This window comes from Cervus elaphus, chromosome 8 (assembly GCF_910594005.1).
Source record: "Cervus elaphus chromosome 8, mCerEla1.1, whole genome shotgun sequence".
NCBI lineage: Eukaryota > Metazoa > Chordata > Mammalia > Artiodactyla > Cervidae > Cervus > Cervus elaphus.
Window position 1 is genome coordinate 11,007,158 of NC_057822.1, and position 25,025 is coordinate 11,032,182.

The following is a 25,025-nucleotide window of genomic DNA, read 5'->3' on the forward strand; positions in this document are numbered from 1 at the left end:
AATAATAAATTAGCTGTTCTCTTCCCTCTTTCCCTCTCATGCAACAGAAGAAATAGGTCAGCCCACTGCAGACCTAGGCATGGTCATGGACTGTGTGGAAGCAGGAGACATAACGCCTCCTACCAAAAGGAAGAGCAAGTTCTCAGGCTTTGGCAAGATCTTCAAGCCCTGGAAATGGCGGAAAAAAAAAAGTGATAAGTTCAAAGAGACATCAGAAGGTGAGATGTTAAAATTTATGTATATATTCTGAGTCAAAGAGTTCCCCATTGGAAGTACCTAACTTTTTCATTCTCTTCGCAATTTTCTATAACCCCCTATTTGAAGAGGAAATTGAATCTATTAGAGTTAAAAAACCAAGTGGTCACTCACTAAGTATTTTGATGGAATTAATGTTTATCAGTTGAGTGGTGAATGGAGCTCCTGAACTACAGCAAGTCTAAGATGCTTTTTTTTTTTTTTAGCTGCACTGGGTCTTCACTGCCGTGTATGGGCTTTCTCTGATTGTGGTGCGCAGGCTTCTCATTGCAGTGGCTTCTCCTGCTGGGAGCAGTCTCCAGTCTCCAGAGCCTGGTCTCAATTGTGGTGGCACACGCACTTAGTTGCCTTGTGGCGTGTGGGATCTTCCCAGACCAGGAATCAAACCCATGTTTCCTGCATTGGCAGACAGATTCTTAACCACTGGACCACCAGGGAAGCCCTAAGATGCTTCTTTTTTCCCATTCTGGCTACTTCCTCCCAGAAAAAGTTCATCCATAAATATCTCATTATTGAAATTTCCATAAAAAAGGAAGGAGGGACCTTGGAATGCAGAGGCTCCATCCCTGGTTGGGGAATTAAGATCCCACTTGCCACAGAGCATCTAAGCCCTGTCTAGGCAAATAAACAAATAATTCTAAAAAAAAGAAAGGAATTCCCTGGCAGTCCAGTGGTTAGGATTCCTCCCCCTCACTACCAGAGGCCAGAGTTCAATCCTTGGTCAGGGAACTAAGGTTCCATAAGCCTCATGGCGTGGCCAAGAAAAAGGGGGGGGGGGTAAAGCTGAACTTGTGTAGTTCCTTTTGGAAATGATGCTTTCCCAATAGCACAGGATGCCAGAGAAATTAAGTTTTAAAATTTGAAGTTTGGTTTTGTATTCTTTTCTTTCCTAAGAATAGAAAATTGAACCACTTTATTCTTTTACCTAAGGTGTTGACTTTTGTCTGCCACATTTCTGAGTATTGTTTTCTAATTTAATGTTAGTTTTAGAGAGAAAAATATCTATGCGAAAACCGAGAGAAGAGCTGGTTAAAAGAGGGGTTCTGTTGGAAGACTCTGAGCAGGGTGAGTATGCATACACTCAAACAACATATGTCTGTCTCTGTACACTTGGTCTTTGGTTTTGACTAGGTATTTGAATTTTCTTTCTTTATTATTGCTGTTGTTGAGAGGGGAGGGGACTTTAAAAAGCTTTCACCATCTAGCATACGTATTTTTAAAATTTTCATTTAAAAAGAAAAGGCAGTCAGTAGAAACGTGAGCAAAAGCACTGAACAGACAGTTCACTGACGAGTACATACAGATGCCCAACAAACAAAGAAAAAGGTGGGTTTCTTACTTCATTAGTAATTAAGAGATGCAAATTAAAACCAAAATAAAAGAGCTCTAGGCATAAACTAGAAAATCTAAAATTAACCAAATGACCAAGAACAAAAATTATGAGGGTATGAAATAAGTGGAATTTACATACAACTATTGTTATAAGTGTTAAAGTGGAATGATCACGTTGAAAAATAGTTTAACCTAATCTACAAAAGCTGGAAATATGTAAACCTTTGTACAGACTTTGGTATATACGGAACAAAAACGTGTATACATGTGTATCAGGAGATACATTATAAATATGCTCATAGCCGCAATGTTTAAACAGTAGAGCAAAACTAGAAACAACCCAGATGTCCTCAGTAGTAAAATATATAATAAGTAACTTGGGATATACATTGATAAAATGAAATATTATATGACAATGCTAACTATACCTATTTCCTTTAATGTGAATTTCATCAGTAATACTGAGAAATTGAAGTCAGTCATGAAAGAATATATATGGTATCATTTCTATAAGTAGAAAGAAAGAACAGTGTTTGGAAATACATGATTATGTGGTTAAACTATAATAAAAACACAAAGAAAGGATTATAAGGGTTAGAAGAGTGATTGCTTTGTGGGGGAAGGAGAAGTATGTTACTAGGGAGAGAGGGAGGTTTCCAAGGTCTGGGAACATTTTTATAATATTTCTTAATGTCCATGATGCTCAGTCAGGTGTTTTCCTTATGTTTTTAAAATTTACATTTCTATTTTATACAGTTTTCTCTACTGGTGTTAAACTTGACAATGAAAAATACTAAATAATGATTAAGATATTTCTATAAAATTCAATGCCATACCATCTATGTTTTATTTATTTAAAGAAAGCCTTTTGAATATAATTTTAAAGGTTACTTTCCATTTAGAGTTATTACAAAATATTAGCTATATTCCCCTTGCTGTACAATACATCCTTGAGCTTATCTTATACCCCACAATTTGTACCTCCCACTCCCCACCCCTTTATTGCATATAAGTGGGCATATATTTTTTGTGGGAATGAAAACATCTAATGAAGAAAAAATATTAAATAAAACATAAAAAGTGAGGATAATTGATTTTTTTTTTTAAGAATCTCAACTTAAGGGGTAAACATAAAATGATTTTATTTCTTCCAATATTTGCCTCCTAATTTTCTATTTTAAAGTCCATTTTCTTCTGAGGGGAATAAGAAAAACTTCCTTCAACCTTCCCTCCAAAGTGCCTTCCTTATCTGGCTGTGGGCTTTAACTCTGGAGTTGCAGTTTAGTGGTTGGCGAAGGATCCTTGGGGCAAACATTCTCCTTCTCTTTGTACATCCTCAGCTTTGTGCTAGCTATAGTACTGTGTCATTTTCTTTTCTTTTTTTATCAAATACATCTCCATGCCCATATTGCTGCCCTAGTCTTTCTTGTTAGTCTGTCATGAAGATCATGCTTTGGTATTTCAACACTCACTGCTGGTTTAACAATATCAGAACTTTCTCCAATGTGTGACTTATATGAAGCAGCTTATCAGAAGAGTAAGACTGTAGTACACTGGTTGCATTTCATTTCTCTTCGTTAGAGCTACTTTGCGTAAGACAAAATCTGAAAGCGAAGTTTTAAAAATGTATTCTTTGGTTGGTGGGAGAAAGGAACCAAACTGATGGAATATTATACTCTAGGTTTTGAACCATGTGATTGTGTTGCTTATTTGCAAATTTTAATGAAATTATGTATTATCTCAACTATATAAAAACTAAGCAGAGAAAACAAACTTGAAGGAAATATACTAAAATATTATTAGCATTAGTTATTTCTGGATGTTGGAATGGGAGTATAAAGGATTTTTTCTATTTTTCTAAATTTTCTGCATGGTTAGTAATGAGCAGGTATAACTTGTTTTTTCATGAGTCTGTTTGTTTTTTACAGTAGGACACAAAATCTTCTAGGTATTTAGGTGGGTGACCACAATTATAATGCCTCTTTTGCAGCACCTTTGGCCGTTGGTGTTTTGATAACAGCTGTTCCTTACCCCATGCCCTCTTCTGCTGCTCACCTTTCTGGCTCGCTCACCAAACCCTGTACATTGCTTCCTTCTTGTTTTTCATCTTCATTCAGTCAGTTTTGCTATATGCTTCCTACCGACTTTTGATCCAAGTTATTTTTAGCCTAGAAGCAAGCTTGAAGGTCTACTTGATAAGGGAATTGTAACCATTGGACAAGATGCCCGTATGCTAACCAGAGAACTGACCCAAGCTTTATTCTGTAAGAAAAAACTGAGATGGGCTTATGGCCTGCTTATGGATCTCCAGTTTAGGTTAAAAGCAGTATTTGAACTTTGCAGTTCTTTTCATACTCAGAAACGGCTTTGGCTTGATTATGGTGCTGACTTGACTGTATTATAAAATATATCATGGACTTTCTGAGTTGGGGGTTGCAAAGCACTCATAGATGTTCAGGCCACATTCTGTTAGTATTTCTGTTCTACTCCCATTAGCATTTAGCACAAAACGTTTGCATTAAATATAAGAAATTTTACAGTCCTGACAGTCCTGATTAAATAACTTAAAAATGACTGATCACTTTTGCTGGTATGTGCTGAGTAGAAACTAGTTAATAATGTGTCTTAAACTTTCACTACATGTTTTTCGAAAGTAGGGGTCTTTGTTGGCTTTGAAATGATTCACTGCTTTATATTCTAGAAAGTCCTGTTTTTTGTTACAGCTGTGCTGTATTAACATGAGTAGTAACTTACAACATTTGCATCACTGTTGTCATTTTGCCCCCTCCTCTGTTTTTAAATTTAAGAAGAAATACTTGTCAGAGCATTAGAAGTATATTTTAGAAGTACACTTTCATTCAGGGCTCATTGCCTTAGACTTTTTTTCCACCACCTTTAACCCAAGCTCCACCTCTTACTGAGACTGTGTAAAGAATGACACCGTCTAATTTCTTAGTAGGAAATGCCGGGTTGGGGTGCAGGAGTGTACAAGGAGTATCTCCCTATGAAAACAAAGAGAGTAACTAGTTCCAGTTCCCATGACACTAGGAGGTGAGACAGTTTCCAGACTTTAACCTGTTTTTCAGTTCTCTCCTCCAGAGGAGTCTGGGTAACCTCAGCAGTAACCGGGAACATTTGTCTAATTGTTCCATGAAAAGTTCTTAACCTACAAGTGTGATAGTGGTGAGTGGTCATCCCAAAGCCAGCAGCCCGGTGGTCATTCCTGCCATTTAGCTTATAGGAACCCGTCATGTGTGTTCTGTTTACCTTTGATCTATCAGTTCTCCCCCTTGCTGTCCTCTCCTGATGCCGTCAGGCACCTCTGCTATTTCTCACCTGCCTTCTGCTCATTGTTAGCTTTCCCGTTCCAGTCACTGCCTAATGCATCCTTCTCAGAGTTAATCTTCTAGAAGACAGAGCAGATCATCTCTCTCTCTCTCTCTCCGTGAATTCTTTGGCTTCCTGTTACCTACAGGATTCAGTCCAGACTCCTTTACGTGGTATTTGGTACCCTTCATAGCCTGGCTCTTGCTTACCTTTCCATTCCCTGCTCTTGCTTGTTTTCATTCCTCTTAATGCTTTCTTCTGGGCATCTGTTCTCCTACCAGGCCAAACTAGTTGTCAGTTCCCAAATGTGTCAGATAATCTCACACCTCATACGTGCCGTTCTTCTTTCTGCGTGGCTTTCCTTATCTCGTCATCAAGTGGTAGGCTCCTGCTCCCCCTGTAAGACCCAGTTTAGCTACCACTTTCTGTGCAGCTTTTCTCACTCCATTGCCACCCCCAGGAGAATTGTTTCTTCATTCCTACCATAGCACTTTACTCGTTATAGCTCTTAACATTTAGTGTAGTGATTACCTATGTTTAATGAATCTTATTCATGTAACAAAGCATATAATAGACAATCAAATGTTTATTGAGAAAGGAATTAATTATTTTCATTACTACTATAAATCCAAATAATTTAGATCTCAATAATAAGCTAAAACAGGAAGAGGGTTGGATAAAGGGGATAAGAAAGGTTAGAAATTGCCAGCTCTTCTCCCTACCTGACAACGCCAGTCCACCAGTTTGCTTTCTTTTGGACCTTGCAGGTGGTGAGGATCCAGGGAAGCTGAACCATGCCACGTTAAAGAATGGCCACACCGCCCTCATAGGGAGCGCCAGACCTTCTAGTCCAGTCCAGGTAGAGGAGGAGTCGGGAAGAATAGCAAGTCTCAGGAAGCCTGTTCCAGAAGAGGAGCCGAAGAAGCGACTAGGTAATTAACTCTGAATTTTTTAGTCTAGGAGCCATGGACCAGTCATTCTCATTTATCTCAGGGGATTGCAGGAGCCAGGGGAGAAGTAAAATCCAGAGGGACTTCTGTTTCCCTCCAGCAGTTCTTCAACTAGTTGCCGCTTGAAATAGAATTTCTCCCTTCGTTCTTATGTTCACAAAATACCTAAATTTGTGATTCTCAAGGACTGAGGTGTGTTAGTTGCTCAGTCATGTCAAACTCTTTGCGACCCCATGGTCTGTAGCCCACCAGGCTCCTCTGTCCATGGGATTTCCCAGGCAAGAATACTGGAATGAGTTGCCATTTTCTTCTCCAGAGGATCTTCCTGACCCAGAGATCAAACCCAGGTCTCCGTATTGCAGGCAGATTTTTTTCTGTATGAGCCAACTGGGAAGAAGCTATTAAATATCGATGTGTGTAGGATTTTTTCAAGCTAAACATCCCTTCTCCTTCACCCAAGGGACTCTGTGTCCAGTTGCCTGGCTCTTGTGTGAAAAATCACTATCATAACAAGCCTCTCTTACTGATTGAGGAAGTGTCATATACCTAAAAGTGTGTGAGGTTGGGAAACTTTGTCTGTAAACCAGCCTGTACATTAAAAGATGGACTTGACTGTAAGTGGTAGGTCTGTTACCTTTTTCAGCCTGTCTTGTAACTCTCTTTCCTTTGAAATCCCATCTGTTATTTCACAGGCTCCACTGGAAGCCAGCCTCATTCTGAAGCAGAATTCGTCCCTGAGAGTGTACCCAAACAGCCTTTACTTCCCCCTAAAAGACACTTGTCCTCTTCTCACGAAGCAAATGAAGGGCAAGCAAAGGATGCCACTTCCTCTGGCAACTCGGCAAGACCCAGCTCGTCTGCCTCCACCACTGCCGCCACCACAGCACCTGCTGCTACCGTGGCTGCCACGAACCCGGCAAAACCTGTCCTTTCCTCTGGCCCCCCTTCCCAGGCACCCAGGACCCTGCCTGCTGCTCCTGCCAGCACTAACACCGCTGCTGCCCTGAGCCTTTCTCACACAGGCCCTGCCAAGCAGCCCCCTATCCCGCCCCCAAAACCAACTCACAGAAACAGCAACCCTGTCATTGGTACGTAAGTCTTTAGCTTTCCATTGTTTGGGGTTTGGTTTGGTTTTAGATGGTTGTTTTATTGGATAATTGGTACAATATTGATTTGATCTGTGAGAGAGTTCTCCATAGCTTGTCCCTTTGAATGCCTTCAGTATAGAAAAAAGTCTTGAAAATGAGACAGATGGCTATGAATGGAAAGAGTGGGATCAGATATCACTGAAATTAGGTTCAAGGTTTAGGAGATTAATATTTATTTTTCCTGAAGCAATGTTTCTGAATTGCTGTTTATAGTTGGGGGACTAGACATATGAACAGACCACAGTGGGTTTGACCTACATGGTGAAAGGGTTTTTTTTTTAATCTACTTTAAACTGCCAATGCATGCCTTCCTTCAGCATAAACCCAGTAGACGAAGTGATGAGTGTAGCGGTGCCCGTGTAACTTGTGGTTCAGCACCTAGCGTAGTATGTTCATGGGGAGCTGCCGAGCTACTTAGACTGTTCTGATCAAACCGTGTTTTGTCTTGGGAGAGTTAAAGATGCTACTCTTAATAAAGTGAGTGGTAGAAGAAGTAAAGCAGGGAAGATAGTAACTTTTTATTGGTTTAGTAAGTTTTTTATATGTACAGGAATTATATTTAGATTGGTTTTCCTTATATAATTTTAGAGGAATTTTCAAGAAAGGGAGGAGAAGAAAAAAGTAGTTCCTCAAGAAAAATGATATTAGGTTTAGTACTGCTTAAAGTTTTTGTTAATGATTGAATGAAGAAATAAAAAGTGTGCTCATTAAATGGCTGATTAAACAAATTAGGTGGAGCAACTAGAACCTGGAGTAGCTTGAGAGAAGCAGGATGCAGGTTATTACTATTATCAGCACCTTGGATGGATAGTGACATGTTGACTTACCTCTGAGGATCAAGGAACTTTCATATACTCATTTTCAAAACCTCCATTTGAAGTTTTATCTATTTTATCTAGTGTATAGTTAGGGCAATAAGAAAGTGAAGAGGTTGTGATTGACTCAAGGTTGCAGTTAGTGAGAGACAGAAACCAAATACAGCTCTTTCAACTCTGGAGTGCAGGCCTCTGTCTGTACATTTGTGTTTTCAAATTGTTTACATAGGGGTTCTCATTTGTGGTCACCTGGAGGGCTTGTTAAAACACAGAGTGCTGGGCTCTGCCCTTAGAGTTTCTGATTCAGTAAGTCTGGAGTAGTGCCTGAGAATTTGCATTTCTGATGAGTTCCCAGACGATGCTGATGCTCTGTATATAGAAACCACACATCAGGAGCCACTGCTGTCTGACTATATCCTGGGCTAAACTATAGAGGCCGCCCTTGGCCTCAGGTGAATAGCCCAAAGCAATAGGCCCTGTGACAAGGGATTGAGCAGTCCTCAGCTGAAAGAGAAAAATAGGATAGTCATGGAGTTTTTATTAAAGTGAGACAGATTTAAAGAACTATTCTTTAGGGAGTTCCCTGGTGGCCTAATGGTTAAGATTCCAGGCTTTCACTGCTATGGTCTGGGTTCAATTCATGGTCAAGGAACTGAGATCCCACAGACTACAGGGCACAGCCAAAAAAAAAAGAAAATTATCCTTTATTCCGAAATTATGGACCTTCTTGATTCTTTGGTGTTAAAAGACCATTTCTTTCATGAACGGGTTATGCTATTGAGTGGTTTACTGAATATCAAGGCTTAGTTGAGGGAATTCCTTTGTGGTCTAGTGATTAGGGCTCCATGCTTCCACCGCTGGGGACCTGGGTTCAATCCCTGGTCAGGGAACTAAGATCCCAAAAGCCATGCAGCATGGCCAAAAAACCCTTAGTTGAAAATAATTAAAAGTAAAGATTAACAACCTGAGATTGGTTGAGAATGTCTTTTTGATAATGTTGGTCCATGAAACACAAACATTTAGAAACCAATATTTAGACATTGCTGTGTCTACTAACAGGCATGATGGAATTAGGACTAAGGACTAATTAATTAGGAGTATTGGGACTAAGGAAGACCTCCATGAATAACTGATGAAGGGAATTGTAAGCCCTCCAGTGAACATTCTGCATCTTCCCCATGCCAAATGCCATTATCACAGTGTGTGTGCCAGGGGTCCTTTCCTTTTCAGGTAAATGTTTCCCTTAAATCCCTAAAGCTAACTTACTTTACCAATTCAGTTGTTAAAATACTCAGATTTGATCTTGTCAGGGTTGGATTTTGTTGTAGCTGGAATAGCTAACCACTGTTTTTAGCCATTTCCAGCAAGTGAATAGCAACAATTTTTAGCCAGCCAGCAAAAATCCAATCTACCAGAATATATCTCTTTCACTGATCCTAAAATTTCCATTTTTGAATCCTTTTTTTATAAGAATATGCAGTATTTTTCTAGAAATACCTTTTAAAATTTTACTTATGAAGAGTGACATTAAAACATTATCATATTAGCTAGACTTTTATTTTGAATGCTTTTTATTTTTTGAATGCTTTTATTTTTATTTTGAAGACTTTTATTTTGAATGGGATTTAGAGCAATTAAATTTTTTTATTTTAGGGAAACTTGAGGTGTTGCTGTCTAGGTAAGGCATATAAAACCTTTGTAAACAATTGGTGGGACCAAAGTGAGGGGTTTGAGTCAAGGGTCGGAGGTTGGTGACCAAGAGAACCACTGTTTAGAAAGTTAAAAGAGAGAGAGAACTACTATTTAATTATTTTGCCAGGTTGACCTTTTGTGATATGATGGTCCACTTAAAAGCCATTTGGAGTTCTAAAAGGGACTTTGCTCAATCAACACCTGAGATGTGTGGGCTTGGGGGGGGAATCACATAAGGATATATACTGTCATGGTACAGGGGAGGGGCCTCTCACCTAATAAACATGTGTTGAGGACCACTGTGTGCCAGGCACTGTGCCCCACCCTCTGAAGAGCTGATGGAGACAAGGGATGCCCTTTCATCAAGGAGCCCATAGTGTACTGAAAAGTGGAGATGGCAGATTGGACGTAAAGAACAGGAAGAGGTGTGGGTACTAGTTAAAAACAAAGTCAGGGGAATCCAGAGGTTGGAACCTCATAAGAATGAGCCCTGGGAACTAGCTGAGTCCTAACCAGTTTGTAGTATGATCTTGGGCAAGCCACCTAACTTTTAGGGCCACAGTTTTTCCTTCTGTGAGATGATAAAGATGATCTGTTGTATAAGAATATGGAGTGTTGTTAGACAAAAGAACTTATTAGCCACATTTTTTTGTTGTTTCTTTTTGTATTAGCTTTATCTACACCAAGATCAAGTCATAAAAAGTTGTCATGTCTGTTATTAAAGAAGTAACAAATTTCTCATTAGAGTATTAAGGTAGTGGTCTTCTTACACCTCTATATGTCTGTTGGACCTTCTACATATTTAAATATTAATTTTTTGTTTCACAATGGCGTAGAGAATGGCAAAGCCATAAAATGATACAATTAGCATGGAAGAGGAAGACTGAACTCAGCTCTAATTCTAGGTTCTGGGCTGACCCCTCAAAGCACTGCAAAACCATCTTAAATTGAGGTACTGCTTTCTCTTTTCCAGCTGAACTGTCCCAAGCAATAAACAGTGGTACGTTGTTATCAAAGCCATCCCCACCTTTACCACCGAAGAGAGGCACTCCATCAGCCTTGGTACCCACCTCAGAGTCTGCTGCTGCTGCCACCACCGCCACAAAAGCACCAAGTGATCAGAGAGAGAAGAGCACATGCTCTGTGGGCTCCGAACCCCTGCTGACCCCCTCCCCCTCCTCCCCACTGCCTACTCACATACCTCCAGAACCCCCTCGGTCCCCTCCATTGCCTGCTAAGACTTTTCAAGTTGTGCCAGAAATTGAGTTTCCACCTTCCTTAGACCTACCCCAGGAGATTCCCCAGCAGGAAAGTCAGAAAAGGGAAGTACCCAAGAGGATGTTGGACCACAGCTTCGGGGAGCCCCAGGTGCCCCCTAGGCTGCCCCCAGTCCCGCTGCACATCCGAATCCAGCAGGCCCTGACCAGCCCACTTCCCATGACTCCTCCCTTGGAGGGCTCTCATAGAGCTCATTCGCTGCTCTTCGAGAACAGTGACAGCTTTTCTGAGGACAGCAGTACCCTGGGTCGGACCAGGTCACTTCCCATCACTATTGAAATGCTAAAAGTGTGAGTGCCTTTCACGTTTGCTTCTTGTTCCCTCTTTAGCTAGCCTTTCTTGGAAAAAAGTACTTATAGAGAAAATGTGAATAAACTTAAATTAAGAAGCGTACTCAACAAATAAGACACGTTCTTAAATTTGGACTTTTACCCTCCTGATTTCTATAACATTGTTTCCATGGCAGAAGTTTCCATGATACAGAACTTACAAACTTCTCTACTTCAAAATTAAAACCACTGTGCATTTTTATGTTACATAGAGGAAGCAGTGTAACATGGTGCTTAAGAACATTGACCTTGGAGTAAGATAGCTCTGGGTTCACATCCCAGCCCTGCCTCTTATTCACTAACTTACAGTAGTGTGTGTTACTTTACCTGCCTGCTCTTCAGTTGTCCAGCCTGTAAACAGGAGTAATACTGACCTCATAAGCTTGTGAGAATGCAGTTAGACAAATCTGAAAGCCCTAGTGCCTGGCATATGATCTTGGTAGAGAAAGCAGAGAGAAACCTAAAGAAAAAGAAGGGAGCTCTGAAAGATGGCTCAATATTCCAGCCCTGTAGACTGAAACTGCTAATCTTTTCTCTAGTTCATCTGTCCCCACTCAGTCTGTTCAGAGTAGCATTGATACTTATTCCTACTTTGTCTGTCTTTTTAAAATTCAGACAAATGTGACTGAAGAATAACATTTCTTGGCAAGCTGGAAATTTGTCTTACTAAAAGAATTGTTGTAGAGTTGTTGCAGTGTCCTCCTTTTTATTTGTTCTGCCATAATTTCTTGTACTTTCTGGTCTTATTTATTTCATATCCTGGAAAGATACAGTTTAGGAATTTGAAGTAGGTTAAGTCATAGTTTTATGCCTCCAGAATGTAAAGGGAAAAAGTAAAGTTTCATCTTTACTTCTGTTTGCTTCCTTGGTTTAAGAAATGGGTTCAATATTTTTATTGAGTATCTTCCTTGAGCCAAGTACTGTGTTAGATGCTGTGTAGTCTTCTCATTTAATCGGACCAAAGCAGACTTGCATCTTTTATATAGATCATCAAGCCCCTGTGTGCCCAACACTAGTGCATTCTAGAATTTGTCTATTTCATTCTCACAACAAGCCAACAAGGTAGGTATCATCCCCATTTACAGAAAAATTAGATCACTTAAAATCTAGTAAATAAGTTGTAGCTCTGGGATTTGAACCCAGAGCCCTTCAGATTAACGGCTGCTAAAAAGTTTCTTAGCAAGATTGTAAAAAATAAGGAAAAGAACTATAAATATTTCATTCATGAACTTTTTCAGTTATTTAATACTTTGACTTGCAACTCAGTTACTCTTTATGTCTCTGAAAGGGAAATGTAACTGTGTTGATTTGTTAGTCCAGACGATGAAGAAGAGGAGGAGCAAAGCCACATATTTGCATTCGATGAAGATGTAGCACCTACCTCAGTCGTTCCTAAACTGCCGCAGTGTCTGCAGGAGGAGGAAGAAGGGAAGGAGAGTGACTCTGATTCAGAAGGTCCCATTCAATACCGAGATGAAGAGGACGAAGATGAAAGCCATCACAGTAAGAAAGGGAGAGAAGGAGAAGGCTGTCTTACAGATACAGCTGTGTGTGGTGTTAGCAAGTGTAGATGCATGCATGCAGGCACTCTCTCTCACCGAGTCGTCTGGCTGACTGCTGTTGGAAGCCTCTGGGAAAGACGCTTGTCCCTGCTGTTCCCGTCATACAAGCCAGTGAGAGGGAGCCCAGTAGATTGAGTCAATCAGGTTTTTATGTGTTTAGTTTTGATTTTAAAATGTTTATCTTGATGGTATTAAAGAATGTGGAATAAAGGAAAGTTGGTGTTTGGGCTTTGTGGAAAAGACAAAAGTGATACTCTCTTCAGCCTGATAAACTTGACTATGTTCATGGGGCAAAGGAAAAAAAATATATATGTTTATATATACACATCTGCGAATAATAGAATCCTGATTCCTGAAAATGGAAAGCAGTTTTAGGAGTAGGAACCTTCTGAGGTGTGTTAGTTTGAATGTCTCTGTGTTGTAATTCAGAGACTGTCCCCTACTTAAATGATCCCTCCTCAAGCAACTCTTACTAAGAAGAAAATGTAGAGAGAGAACTGGTAGAAGGGAAAAGGTATATTTAACCCATCTGAGTTCATCTGCTGCAAAGATTTTTAGATACTGTCAGCCTTACCCTCACCTCTATGTTAGGTGACTCATTGGAGACCAACTAGAAAGCTGGGATTCTGATAATGTTTGTTCAGAGTCTTACCTGGCTCCAGGTAAGGTTGAGCCTGAAGCTTCTACATGTTTTTCTTTCTCTCGTGCAAAGGTGCTCTGGCCAACAAAGTGAAGAGGAAAGACACGCTGGCAATGAAGTTGAACCACAAACCTAGTGAACCAGAAATGAACATGAATTCTTGGCCTCGAAAAAGCAAAGAGGAGTGGAATGAAATCCGGCACCAGATTGGGAACACACTGATCAGGTAGGCCTTTTCTTAGAATATATAGATTTGATTTGATTATGCCAGTATATGTGGGCTTCCCTGATAGCTCAGTTGGTAAAAAATCTGCCGGCAATGCAGGAGACCCAGATTCGATTCCTGGGTGGGGAAGATCCCCTGGAGGACTAGGCTACCCTCTATGGTATTCTTGGACTTCCTTTGTGGCTCAGCTGGTAAAGAATCCGCCTGCACTGTGGGAGACCTGGGTTCGATCCCTGGGTTGAGAAGATCCCCTGGAGAAAGGAAAGGCTAACCAATCCAGTATTCTGGCCTGGAGAATGTATTAGAGACTTAGCTGGTGGTGGAGCATTCACATATCCTTTTTTTTTTTTTTTTTAATTTTAGAAATAGCATAGTTAAAAAAAATACATGTTGTACACAGATGGGTATCTTCAAAGAATTTGGGACTTAAGGAGCTAGACGGCTCTCATAGCTTTATACCATAAGATAGACATGCTGCTGTTGTGTTGTTTAGTCACTGAGTCATGTCCGACTCTTTTGTGACCTTGTGGATTGTAGCCCGCCAGACTCCTCCGTCCATGGGATTTCCCAGGCAAGAATACTGGAGTGGGTTGCCGTTTCCTTCTCCAACGGATCTTCCTGACTCAGGAATGAAATCCACATCTTCTGCATTGACAGGTGGATTCTTTACCACTCAGCCACCAGGGAAGCCCCAAGATAGACATAAGTATGTTTTGTTTTTTTTTAGTTTCTAAGAATTCAGGTGGTTCCTAGGACAGCAAGGCTTTTCTGGCATTTATCCTGTTGCTCAGCCCTGAGGTCCCAGCCCAGTTAAATATCACACCCACAATTTCCATTGTATCTATTTCACATGTTCCACATAACTGCGTCCTTTCAAAGTGTTAGTATTAATATATTTTTCAAGTCGCTGGAACCAAAAGCATAGAGAAGCTGAATGTAAGCCAGCTTCCCGCATATGTACTACAAGTAGAGCCCAGGCATACAGACAAGTGTTTGCCCACCTCAGATGTTTCTCTAGGTAGAGTGAGGAAAAGAAGGTGGAACTCTTGGCATAGTCCTTAAAAATAGTTAAGTAAGGATGCCTGTTCATTAAAATGTATTCTCCTCTCCTACCTTAGACACCAGGCTCCGCTGTTGGCCAGGATGGCAGTCTTAATGCAGACCTGTGGCTCTCTGAGTATTACCAGGAGGTCATCAGGATTAGGAATTAGTTTAAAATGGGGATTTTTTTCTTGTTAATTTTATTGAGATATATTTGGCAGCCCGGTACAAGTTTAACACATAGAGCATAATGGTTTGACTTACATACATCATAAAATGATTATCACAATACATTTAATGAACATCCATCATCTCCTATAGATACACAATAAAAGAAACAGGAAAAATAATTTTTCCTTGTGATGAGAACTCTTAGGACTTATTCTCTTAATGACTGATATAGATAACATATATATTAATTATATTAATCATGTTGTATATTACCTCTCTAGTATTTATTTTATAACTGGAAGTTTACACCTTTTGACCACCTTCATCCAGTTCCCTCTCTCCCACCCCCTGCCTCTGGTGATCACAAATCTGATCTCTTTTTCCATGAATTTGTTTGGTTTTTGGAGTATAGTTGACCTACAATACTGTTAGTTCCTGGTACACAGCATAGTGGTCTAATATTTCTGTACATTGCAAAATGCTCACCACAGTGAATCTAGTTACCATCTGTCTTGATACAAAGATATTACATTATTATTGAGTATATTCCTGACACATTGTACATTTTATCCAAAAATGGCAATCGTTGATAATAGATCCCTTTTTGCTTTATTACATAGACAGTTGCTCATCGTTGAGTGTTTTTTCCCAGGTCATAAGAGTCTTAGAAGAGCTTGTTGAACATTGGCCGTGAGTAGTCTGAAATTGAAATACAGAAATAGGAGAGATTAACATTTATAATAACAATTTACAATACCATAAAAAAATCTTTAAATATTGTGGATAAACCTGACGAAAGATTATGTAAGACCTGTGCATTGTAAAATACAAAATAATGGTAAAGAAAGTAAAGAAAACCTAAATATATGGAGAGAAATAGCATTTCCATGGATCAAAAGTCTCAGTATTATCAAGACATCAGATTTAATGCAGTTCCAATCAAAATGCCCCTTAGTGGACTTTAACTGACAAACTGATTCTACAGTTGTCAGAAATATAAAGCAACTATGCAAAAGAACAGGATTGGAGGACTAACACTGTCTTTATTTTAAGATATACTATAAAGCTAAAGTTACCTAAACACTATGAAATTGACATAAAGGAGGATGAACAAAGAAATCAATGGAACAGAAGAAAGAGAGCAGGAAGAGACTCACTCATATATGTACAACTCATTTATGACAAAGATACAAGGATAGTTTCGCTGAGAAAGGAAGATCTTTTCAACAGATGGACCTGGTACAAAAGTAACTTCAATTCATGCTATGTATCATTTAAAAATTAAGTTTTATTTTAGACTTGAATATGAGAGCTGAAACTGTAGAATTTCTAGAAGAATATGGGTCAGACAAAATTTTTTTAGATATGATCTCAAAGCATGATTCTTAAGAGAAAAACATTGATAAATTGCACTTCGTCAAAATTTTTTCTGTGAAAGATACTTTTTCCACATGCTTCAGGGCAGCTAAGCCAGTGCGATACAACTACAGAGCCCACAAACCCTGGAGCCCGTGCTCCACAACAAGAGAAGCCACAGCAATGAGAAGTCTGCACACCACAACTAGAGAGTAGTCCCCACTCACCACAACTAGAGAAAGCCCACATGCAGCAACAAAGACCCAGCTTAGCCAAAAAGAAATTTAAAAAATAATTTTTTAAAAAAAATTTAGAAACATAGAAATAAAGGTGGAAGAAGCAGAAGACTTTAAAAGACACATCATGAAAAAAGATACACAGATGACAAGTAAGCATATGGAAAGAAGCTCAACATCATTAATCATTTGTTGTTGTTTGGTCACTCAGTCCTGTCCAACTCTTTGCAACCCCATGGACTGCAGCACACCAGGCTTCCCTGTCCTCCACTATCTCCTGGACTTTGCTCAAACTCACATCCATTGAGTCAGTGATGCTCTCCAACCATCCCATCCTCTGTCACCCCCTGCTCCTCCTGCCCGCACTCTTTCCCAGCATCAGGGTCTTTTTCAGTGAGTCAGCTCTTCCTATCAGGTGGCCAAAGTATTGGAGCTTCAGCTTTAGCATTACTCCTTCCAGTGAATATTCAGGGTTGATTTCCTTTAGGATGGACTAGACTGATCTCCTTGCAGCCCAAGGGACTCTCAAGAGTCTGCTCCAGGGACCTCCCTGGTGTTCCAGTCACTAAAACTTTATGCTCCCAGAGCAGGGGGCCTGGGTTTGATCCCTGGTCAGGGAACTAGATCCCACATGCCACAATTAAGACCAAGTGCAGCCAAATAAATAAAAATACTTAAAAAAAAAAAAATGTCTTCTACAGCACCACAATTCAAAAGCATCAATTCTTCAGTGCTCAGCCTTCTTTATGGTCCAGCTCTCACACCCATACATGATTACTGGAAAAACCATAGCTTTGACTAGATGGATCTTAGTCAGCAATGTAATGTCTCTGCTTTTTAATACAGTCTCTAGGTTTCTCATAGATTTCCTTCCAAGGAGCAAGCATCTTTTAATTGCATGGCTGCAGTCACCATCCACAGTGATTTTGGAGCCTAAGAAAATAAAATCTGTCACTGCTTCCACTTTTTCCCCTTCTATTTGGTGTGAAGTGATGGGACTGGATGCCTTGATCTTAGTTTTTTGAATGTTGAGTTTTAAACCAGCTTTTTCACTCTCCTCTTTCACCCTTATCAAGAGACTGTTTAGTGCCTCTTTCTGCCATTAGAATTGTATCATCTGCATATCTGAAGTTGTTGGTATTTCTCCCAGCAGTATTGATTCCAGCTTATGATTCATCAAGTCTGGCATTTCACATGATGTATTCTGCATGTAAGTTATATAAGCAGGGTGATAATAATATACAGCCTTAACGTACTCCTTTCCCAATTTTGAACCAGTCAGTTGTTCCATGTCTGGTTCTGTTGCTTTTTAACTCACATACTGGTTTCTCAAGAGATAGGTAAGGTAGTCTGGTATTCCCATCTCTAAGAATTTCCCAGTTTGTTGTGATCCACACAGTCAAAGGCTTTAGCCTAGTCAATGAAGTAGAAAAGTGAGTGTCACTCAGTCGTGTTCGACTCTGTGCGACCGCGTGGACTGTAGCCCGCCAGGCTCCTCTATCCATGGGATTCTCTAGGCAAGAATACTGGAATGGGTTGCCATTTTCTTTCCCAGGGGATCTTCCCAACCCAGTGATTGAACCTGGGTCTCCCAGCATTTGAGGCAAAGTCTTTACCGTCTGAGCCACCAGGGAAGCCCCTGTGAAGAAGTGGATGTTTTTCTGGAACTCCCTTGCTTTTTCTATGATCCAGCAAATGCTGGCAGTTTGATCTCTGGTTCTTCTGCCTTTTCTAAATCCAGGTTCACATACTGCTGAAGCCTAGCTTGAAGGATTTTGAGCATAATGTGAAATGGAAAGGAATGGATGGAATACTATAGAGCAGTAAATAGGAATGAACTACTAATAATGCCTCTGCTTATATGGATCTCAGTAATTATCCTGAGTGAAAAAAAAAACTAGACAAAAAGAGTGCATGCTGTATGGTTTTATATAAAATTTTAGAAAATGGAAACTATGCATAAAACAAGTCATTGTTTGCCTGGGGGCAGGAGGGTGGAGAGTAAATGGAGCAGATGAGTGTTTGCCTGGAGGCAGGGAGGTAGTGATTACAAAGGAAATGAGACTTTGTCATGAAGGTCATAGTAGATAGAGTTGTACCTCCCAAAATGAATCCTGATCTCTGGTACCTATGATACGTGCTCTTTTGTGTCCGACTCTTTGCAACCGCAGGGACTGTAGCCCACCAGGCTCCCCTGTCCATGGGATTTTCCAAGCAAGAGTACTGGAGTGGGTTGCCATTACCTCCTCTAGAGGATCTTCCCAACCCAGAGATCAAACCTGTGTCTCCCCCAACTCCTGCATTGCAGGTGAATTCTTTACCACTGTACCGCCTGGAAAGATGGTGCCTATGAATGTGACCTTATTTGGATAGGGGGTCTGTGTAGATACAATCAATTTAAGATGAAGTCATACTAGATTTTCTTGGGCTCCAAAATCACTGTGGATGGTGACTGCATCCATGAAATTAAAAGATGGTTGCTCTTTGGAAGGAAAGCTATGACAAACCTAGACAGCACATTAAAAAGCAGAGACATCACTTTGCCGACAATGGTCCATATAGTCAAAGCTATGGTTTTTCCAGTAATCATGTACCTATATAAGAGTGCAACCATAAAGAAGGCTGAGCGCTGAAAAATGGATGCTTTTGAATTGTAGTGCCGGAGAAGACTCTTGAGAGTCTCTTGGGCTGCAAGATCAAACCAGGTCAATCCTAAAGGAAATCAACCCTGAATATTCATTGGAAGGACTGATGCTGAAGCTGAAGCTTCAGTACGTTGGCCATCTGATGCAAAGAGCCAACTCACTGGAAAAGACCCTGATGCTGGGAAAGATTGAAGACCGGAAAAGGGGGTGACAGAGGATGAGATGGATAGATAGCATCACCAACTCAGTGGACATGAATTTGAGCAAACTCCGGGAGGAAAGTGAAATGCGGCAGAACCTGGCGGGCTGCGGTCCGTGGGGCTGCAAACAGCTGGGCCTGACCTAGCGAGTGACAAGGAACAACAACATGCTTGGTCAGTCAGGGGAGGCTCCAGTCCAGTGACTGGTGTCCTCATAAGGGGAGGGAAACTGGGACGCAGAGACTCAGACACACAGAGGGCGAATGTCAGGTGACTAAGGCAGAAACTAGCGTGACGCATCTAAAAGCCAAAGAACACCAAGGACTGCTGGCAACCACCAGAAGCCAGGAGAGAGGCAGGGAACAAATTTTCCCTCAGAACCTTCAGAAGGAACGAGCCTTACCAACACCTGGATTCTGGACTCTGGCCTCCAGAACTGTGAGAGAATAAATATTTGTTATAAGCCATCCAGTTTGTGGTAACTTATTACAGCAGCCCTGGAAATCATTCCAAGGATGATGGATGTGTTCCTTCCCATGATTGTAGTGATGATTTTACAGGTACATACATATGTCAGAATATCAAATCATGCAATTTATTGTATATCATTTATACCTTAGTAAACCTGTGGTGTTATGTTTTTTAATGAATGTTGAAAAAAGATGGTCTTATTCAGTGAGACAAGAAAAACTTTGAAATACATATAATTGTAAATTGTATATAAAATGGGCCTGGGAATTTTCCATGCAACTAAAGAGTTAGTTAGTTAAAGTCGCTCAGTCATGTCCGACTCTTTGTGATCCCGTGGACTGTAGCCCACCAGGCTCCTCCGTCCATGGGATTCTCCAGGCAAGAATACTGGAGTGGGTTGCCATTTCCTTCTCCAGGGGATCTTCCCAATCCAGGGATCGAACCCCGGTCTCCCACATTACAGGCAGACGCTTTAACCTCTGAGCCACCAGGGAAGCCCTAACTAAAGAGCTACTAGCATATAATTAGATACTGTTGAGGATATATAATCCTCATGTATAATTAAGAGTAAGAATTGGAGTAACAATTGGAGAACTTTCTGATTCTAGAAGTGACAAGTTTTCATTGGTGAATAACATCTCAGATCTGGGAATGAGATAAGAAACTTCATCAATATTTCCTAAAGGACCAAAATTGAAATCATAGGTTTTACAGAATGTAACTCCAAAAGAGACAACTTCAAATTCCAGTGGTTCCTAAACCACTGGTTTAAAATCAAAAGAAAGACTTCCCTGGAGTACACAGGTTCAGACCCCAGTCAGAGAATTGAGGTCTCACATGCCTCAGGGCAACTAAGCCCATGGGCCACATCTACTGAGCCTTTGCGTCCTAGAGCCCATACTCCACAACAAGAGAAACCACCGCAGTGAGAAGCCCCTGCCCACCGCAGCTAGAGAAAGCCTGTTCGCAGCAATGAAGACCCAGCACAGGCAAAAATAAATAAATATAAAAAGTAGTGCTTCAAAGTAAAAAAAGAGAGGGGCTTCCCTGGTGACCCAGTGGTTAAGACTCCATGCTTCCAATGCAAGGGATACAGGTTTGAGCCCTGGTTAGGGAAACTAAAATCCCATGTGCTACAAGGCATGGCCAAAAAGTAAAAGTTTAAATAAATAAATAAGTAAGAAGAGGGGAATCAGAGTCATATGGGAAGCATTACAAATATTTATATATGTATATGTACACACATACCCATATAAAATCTCAGTCCTCAAAATCAGAATCTTTATTAATATCTTTGAGGATCTGTGTTAACCCATATGCTGAAGGAGCAGATCTGTTTGGGAGTCACAAAAGCAGTCCCAAATGTTCATTTTACAGAGTTCAACTAAGCTTTTTTGTGGTGACAGAACTTGTTGGCATCAAAGCTAGTCTCCTGTTTACTGGCACAGTCCCTTTTTACATTGTAATATATGTATTAACACTTTCAGTGTGAAAAATGTTTCATAAACAATCAGTTAAGCAAATGAAATATCAAAACTTTGAAAATCTTTTTATTTCTTTCTAGTGTAGGGGCTAACATAAACTAAGACCAAAAACAGATCTGTATAAACAGGATTGGGTGATTTAACATAGACAAAACTCTTATTTATCTCCTTTGTAGACGACTGAGTCAGAGACCGACACCAGAAGAACTAGAACAACGGAACATACTACAACGTGAGTCCACACATGGAAATGAAGTTGTGTAGATTTTCTTTGTGTATTTCTGACTTTAATATACGTAACAGAAAAGAGAAGCATTTTTCAACAAGGGCCGAGCAGAGAGTATTCCAGCCAAGGAAGGAGTATTCATAATTTTTCCCCCTGAAGGAACATAGTTCCCCAAGCGTCCTTTACAGAAAATCATTATGATATTGTTCTGTGTACTGGAATGCTCCAGAAAATTGTATTTTAATAGTCTCATAGTATCCTGCACCTACCTTGGGCATTTGGCCAACCCAATGTTTGACTACACCAGTTGACAAGAAAATTGTCTTGAGCCCCAGAGTTGGTATTTATTCTGACTTGGAGCCTGTAAAAATTATCTGTGTGTAATCACTGAAAAGTTAGATATGCCGATTGCCATTCTGAAGTAATATTCCTTGTTTCTGACTATCAAATGTAGCTAAAAATGAAGCTGATCGTCAGGCAGAAAAACGAGAGATTAAACGTCGGCTCACCAGAAAGGTATGCTCCGCAAATATTCAGTCTCAGTCTGTATCTGGTATGTGAATGACCTGTTTGACTGGAAGACTTGAATTGCCATAGATTTCTGTGAAAATAGAACACATGATGAAAATATAGAAAACAATACAGCATTATAAGAACTTTTTTTTTTCCATTTTAACTACTTAAAGAAAGCTTGGCACAGGAAGGTGTTCAGTAAATATTTGCACAAGTTTTGACCCTTTCTTTAGTAGACCTGGAATTTTGGTATCAACTAAAACCTGCGGAAGTATGGAAACAGTAACAGGAAGTGTGTGTAGTGTTTGATTTTGCCAGGCAAACCGGTCATATTCTAATGAGAGAAACAACTGAATTGATCCTTAGTTACACCTGAAAAGTGTGAAAAACCAAGTAAGATTTTCTCATTGGTCCCAAATCAGTTAGGGTAGAATCATTTCTGTCGCAGGCTTGTTTTAGCCCTTAAACTCTGGGAGTAAGCCATTGTTCTTTTGCCCCTCATTATTATTATTAGTTGGTAATTACCTCCTGTAGATTCTTAGAATTGGTCTGAGTTCTGTAGATATTTTTTAAAATGTACAGGAATTCCCAGGAAAGCGAGAAAACACGACATTCTCCTCCTGATTTTTCCTACTTCTCTTCCCCAGGACAAGAGGAATTATCCTTGATAGATTGGGGGTGGCTAAAAGCCTATCACAGGACTTAAAGTCTTCAGATTGAGCAGGTTAACTGATTGTTAAACCTTAAATCTTAATTTGTTACAGAATCTGGTATCTTGTGCATTACTCATGTTGAAAGGAAATTCACCCTTAATATCACTCATTAATAGATATTGCTTTCATAATCAGTGTATTCACCTTCTAGTGTATTAGATATGAATTTGTAGCCTGGACCCTTTTGCTACCCAACATGTGATCCACGGACCAGCAGCATTGGCATCACCTGGGATTTGTAAGAGCTACAGAATCTCAGGCCCCACCCCAAATCTGCTTAGTCAGAATCTACACTTTAACCACATCCCCAAATGGTTTGTGTGCCTGTTAAAGTTTGAGAAGCACTGGTGATACTGGTTTAATAGCAATTCTTGGTTCTCAATCTTGACTGTGCATCATGGAGTTTAAAAAAACAAACAAATTCTGATACCCTAATACCCAGAATCTCTGAGGATGGACCCAGGGATTGGTAGTGTTTAAAGGTCCCAAGGTGATTCCGTTGTGCAGTAAAAGGTTGAAGCTCGGATTAGAGGCAGTTTGAATGCATGACTGATGCCTAACGCCTGGCATAGTGAACTGACAGCCTCCATTTCTTTCAGCTCAGTCAAAGGCCAACTGTGGCTGAACTACTTGCTAGGAAGATTCTGAGGTTTAATGAATACGTGGAAGTAACAGATGCTCACGATTATGACCGGCGAGCTGACAAACCTTGGACCAAACTGACCCCTGCTGACAAGGTATCTGTCATTTGTCTGTCTCTCTTTATTTGAAAGATACAAGACATCAACTAGAAGGGGGAACCATAAAATTTCTACTTCTTGTATAATGTTAACTGTCTAAGATACAAAATACCAAGAGGTACAAACTAAAACTTATACTAAGGACTTCTTCACCAAAACTTACAGAAAAGAAAATCCCTGCTGTATTGCAGGGTACAAAAAGCTGCAAGGAAATAAAGCATATTTTTTAACAGGAGTTATGTTTCATTGGAGGGAGTTTGAGGTATATTTTAGTAATTACCCATATTTCACTTTTGTAACAGGGAAAGCATTTTTACATGCGGTGGAGACTGTAAAAGCTACAGTCTCTCTTTTGAGCTCTTCAAGGGTTTTGATTTAACTGGAGATCTCAGGTTTATTATGAGACAGAGGTTGTCAGGAAGGCGACGTGCGTCAGGCTCAGAGCCGCACGCAGATCTCTGTGTTCACGGGACCTCCTCCCTCCCTCTGGGTTGCCTGGGCAGAGTTCAGCACAGTGGAGGCCAGATGACAGAGCACACTCCTGCTGTTGTAGAGGACAGAAGATCTGAGATGTTCTTGTTTCTACTCTACAGGCTGCCATAAGGAAAGAGTTAAATGAGTTTAAAAGCTCAGAGATGGAAGTTCATGAGGAGAGTAAACATTTTACACGGTAAGACCTAAATACTGGAAGCTAAGTAGAACTCCACCAAAAAGCAAATGAGGCAGAGTTGTTCAGCTTGAAAGGATTCTAAAGACATAGTTAAAAGAACACTTGGTGTTAATTGCACAAAGACTGTATGAAGAGAAAGAGATGAGAACTAAGAGGCATAGTTCGTGCCTTACAGAGTATGGCATTTTATGTATTTTATATCTTATTACTTGCAGTAAACATACCAGGTGTGTTCATATCCCCATTTTACTAATGAGGAAATAGACTCAAAAGGGTTAAGTAATATGCTTGACTTGCATGACCAGGATGTGGGAAAAGGAATGAGTGACTAAAAGCAGTTGGGTGCTCTCTTTTCTGCACCTGACTGTCCCAGGTTACAGATGCGGGATGGTTGCTAAGCTGGAAAGGAAGCTGCCCGCTCTGGTTTCAGCCCTTTCTAGCACAGTTGATCTTACCAGTTTACTGTATAAACATCATGAAAAAAGCCACGAAGCAGCCAAGAAGCATTTTGATTTGGAATTGCTGTTGTGATTAAGGCCCCAGCCCATACATAAAGACTCAGGTAGCCACAAATGGAATCAGTAGAAGTGTCTAGGTGACTCTCAAAACAATGATTAGAAGAGACTCAATGAAAGAAGGTATGATGACAATTACAGTTTGCTATAAAAAGAAGGAACAGGCAAAGTTGGAAGACAAAATATTAAACATTTTTCAATCAAAATACAGAACAAATGGTTATTTTAACTACAGAATTTTTTTGTACTGAACTATGACAGAATTAGAGAAGGCAGTTTCTTTGAACAACAGTTATGTCATTCTGGGCATGACCTCAAATAACAAGCCATACTTGTCAGTAAGGAGATTATAGTCTAAGCTGGGAAGTGATCTGTGTACCACTGTGTACAGTCAATATGATAAATGCCTCAGTCATACTGAGGGCTGAGTCTGTTGGGTTTCATGTCCCAACTCCACCATTTCCTGCCTGTGTCAGTATTAGCTATTTTT

At 40.2% G+C, this 25,025-nt stretch overlaps 1 protein-coding gene across 6 annotated transcripts in view; it reads left to right on the forward strand.

Annotated features, from left to right (window-relative positions):
- Positions 1 to 25,025, forward strand: part of PHACTR4 (phosphatase and actin regulator 4) — a 99,737-nt gene that overhangs the window by 70,720 nt on the left and 3,992 nt on the right. For all 6 annotated transcript variants that reach the window (XM_043909450.1, XM_043909451.1, XM_043909453.1 and 3 more), the window contains 11 exons: positions 48 to 218; positions 1,240 to 1,320; positions 5,682 to 5,846; positions 6,557 to 6,952; positions 10,493 to 11,087; positions 12,442 to 12,629; positions 13,401 to 13,554; positions 21,335 to 21,390; positions 21,839 to 21,900; positions 23,210 to 23,347; positions 23,944 to 24,020. In XM_043909450.1, the coding sequence (XP_043765385.1) occupies positions 48 to 218; positions 1,240 to 1,320; positions 5,682 to 5,846; positions 6,557 to 6,952; positions 10,493 to 11,087; positions 12,442 to 12,629; positions 13,401 to 13,554; positions 21,335 to 21,390; positions 21,839 to 21,900; positions 23,210 to 23,347; positions 23,944 to 24,020 (2,083 nt within the window). The remainder of the gene's footprint in view (positions 1 to 47; positions 219 to 1,239; positions 1,321 to 5,681; positions 5,847 to 6,556; positions 6,953 to 10,492; positions 11,088 to 12,441; positions 12,630 to 13,400; positions 13,555 to 21,334; positions 21,391 to 21,838; positions 21,901 to 23,209; positions 23,348 to 23,943; positions 24,021 to 25,025) is intronic.